The sequence below is a fragment of the Aplysia californica genome, unplaced genomic scaffold (assembly GCF_000002075.1).
Source record: "Aplysia californica isolate F4 #8 unplaced genomic scaffold, AplCal3.0 scaffold00826, whole genome shotgun sequence".
Taxonomy (NCBI): Eukaryota; Metazoa; Mollusca; class Gastropoda; order Aplysiida; family Aplysiidae; genus Aplysia; species Aplysia californica.
In genome coordinates, this window is record NW_004798096.1 from 76,585 (window position 1) to 77,692 (window position 1,108).

The 1,108-nt window shown below is 51.0% G+C and overlaps 1 protein-coding gene across 1 annotated transcript in view; it reads right to left on the reverse strand.

Moving 5' to 3' along the window:
* Nucleotides 1–44: 44 nt before the first annotated feature.
* Nucleotides 45–1,108, reverse strand: part of LOC101859521 — a gene marked incomplete at its 3' end in the record, with an annotated part of 18,739 nt that continues 17,675 nt past the window's right edge. Inside the window, 2 exon segments of the mRNA XM_005109896.3 lie at nucleotides 45–189; nucleotides 777–902. Of these exon segments, the coding sequence (XP_005109953.2) occupies nucleotides 45–189; nucleotides 777–902 (271 nt within the window).

Consider the following 1,108-nt stretch of genomic DNA (forward strand, 5'->3'; position numbering starts at 1 on the left):
CCACCACCGAGAGAGCTTGGACCTGTTATATATCCACTCAAAGATGAATCCGTCAAAGCGGAGCTCCCTCAGCTTGGGGCAGGCTGAGGCGAGGGCGGCCATGTCTACGAGCCTCCGCTGACCGGGGAGAACCAGCGTGCTCTTCTCGTGCATCCGGATATCCAGTTCCTCCAGGTTAGGGCAGCTCGCCTGGGGAGACCGCGCCAGACTGGTCAGTCTTACAACACGCTACATGCCACACGCTACACACTACAGGTTACACACTACACGCTTCATGCCACACACTACACGCTACACACTTCATGCCACACACTACACACTACACGCTACAGGTTACACACTACACACTTCACACATGGCCAGTCAGAGCCTTACAACACGCTACATGCCACACGCCAGACCGGTCAGTCTTACAACACGCTACATGCCACACGCCAGACCGGTCAGTCTTACAACACGCTACATGCCACACAATACACACTACAGGTTACACACTCCACGCTACATGCCACACACTACACGCTACAGGTTACACACTACACACTACAAGTTACACACTACACACTACAGGTTACACACTACACACAAGACCATATGGCGCTCATATGACCCTATGCAGTTGCGAGCGCCGTAAAACCTCTACATTAACTAAAACAACAATTATAATAAGAAGAAAAAACATTTGTACACCACTGCCCCCACTCCAAAGCAAGCTGTATGGACTTTACACTATATTACAACACTCAAACTCAAACACAAACACAAACAAAGCCCACCTGGAGGGCATGCAGGAGTTCAGCGACAAACTTCCTCACAGACAGGACGCGAGTCGCACGCAGCTCCACCAGTCTCTCCCCGCACCTCTTCACCAACGTCTCCAGGGCCGGGAAGCTCAAGGCCGCCTGTCGTAGAGAGGCGTGGTCTGAGTGGTGTGTTTCTTACAGCAGCAGTAGCTTCTATAGGGGTTGTACAATATAGGTGTGGTCTGAGTGGTGTGCTTCTTACAGCAGCAGTAGCTTCTATAGGGGTTGTACAATATAGGTGTGGTCTGAGTGGTGTGTTTCTTACAGCAGCAGTAGCTTCTATAGGGGTTGTACAATATAGGTGT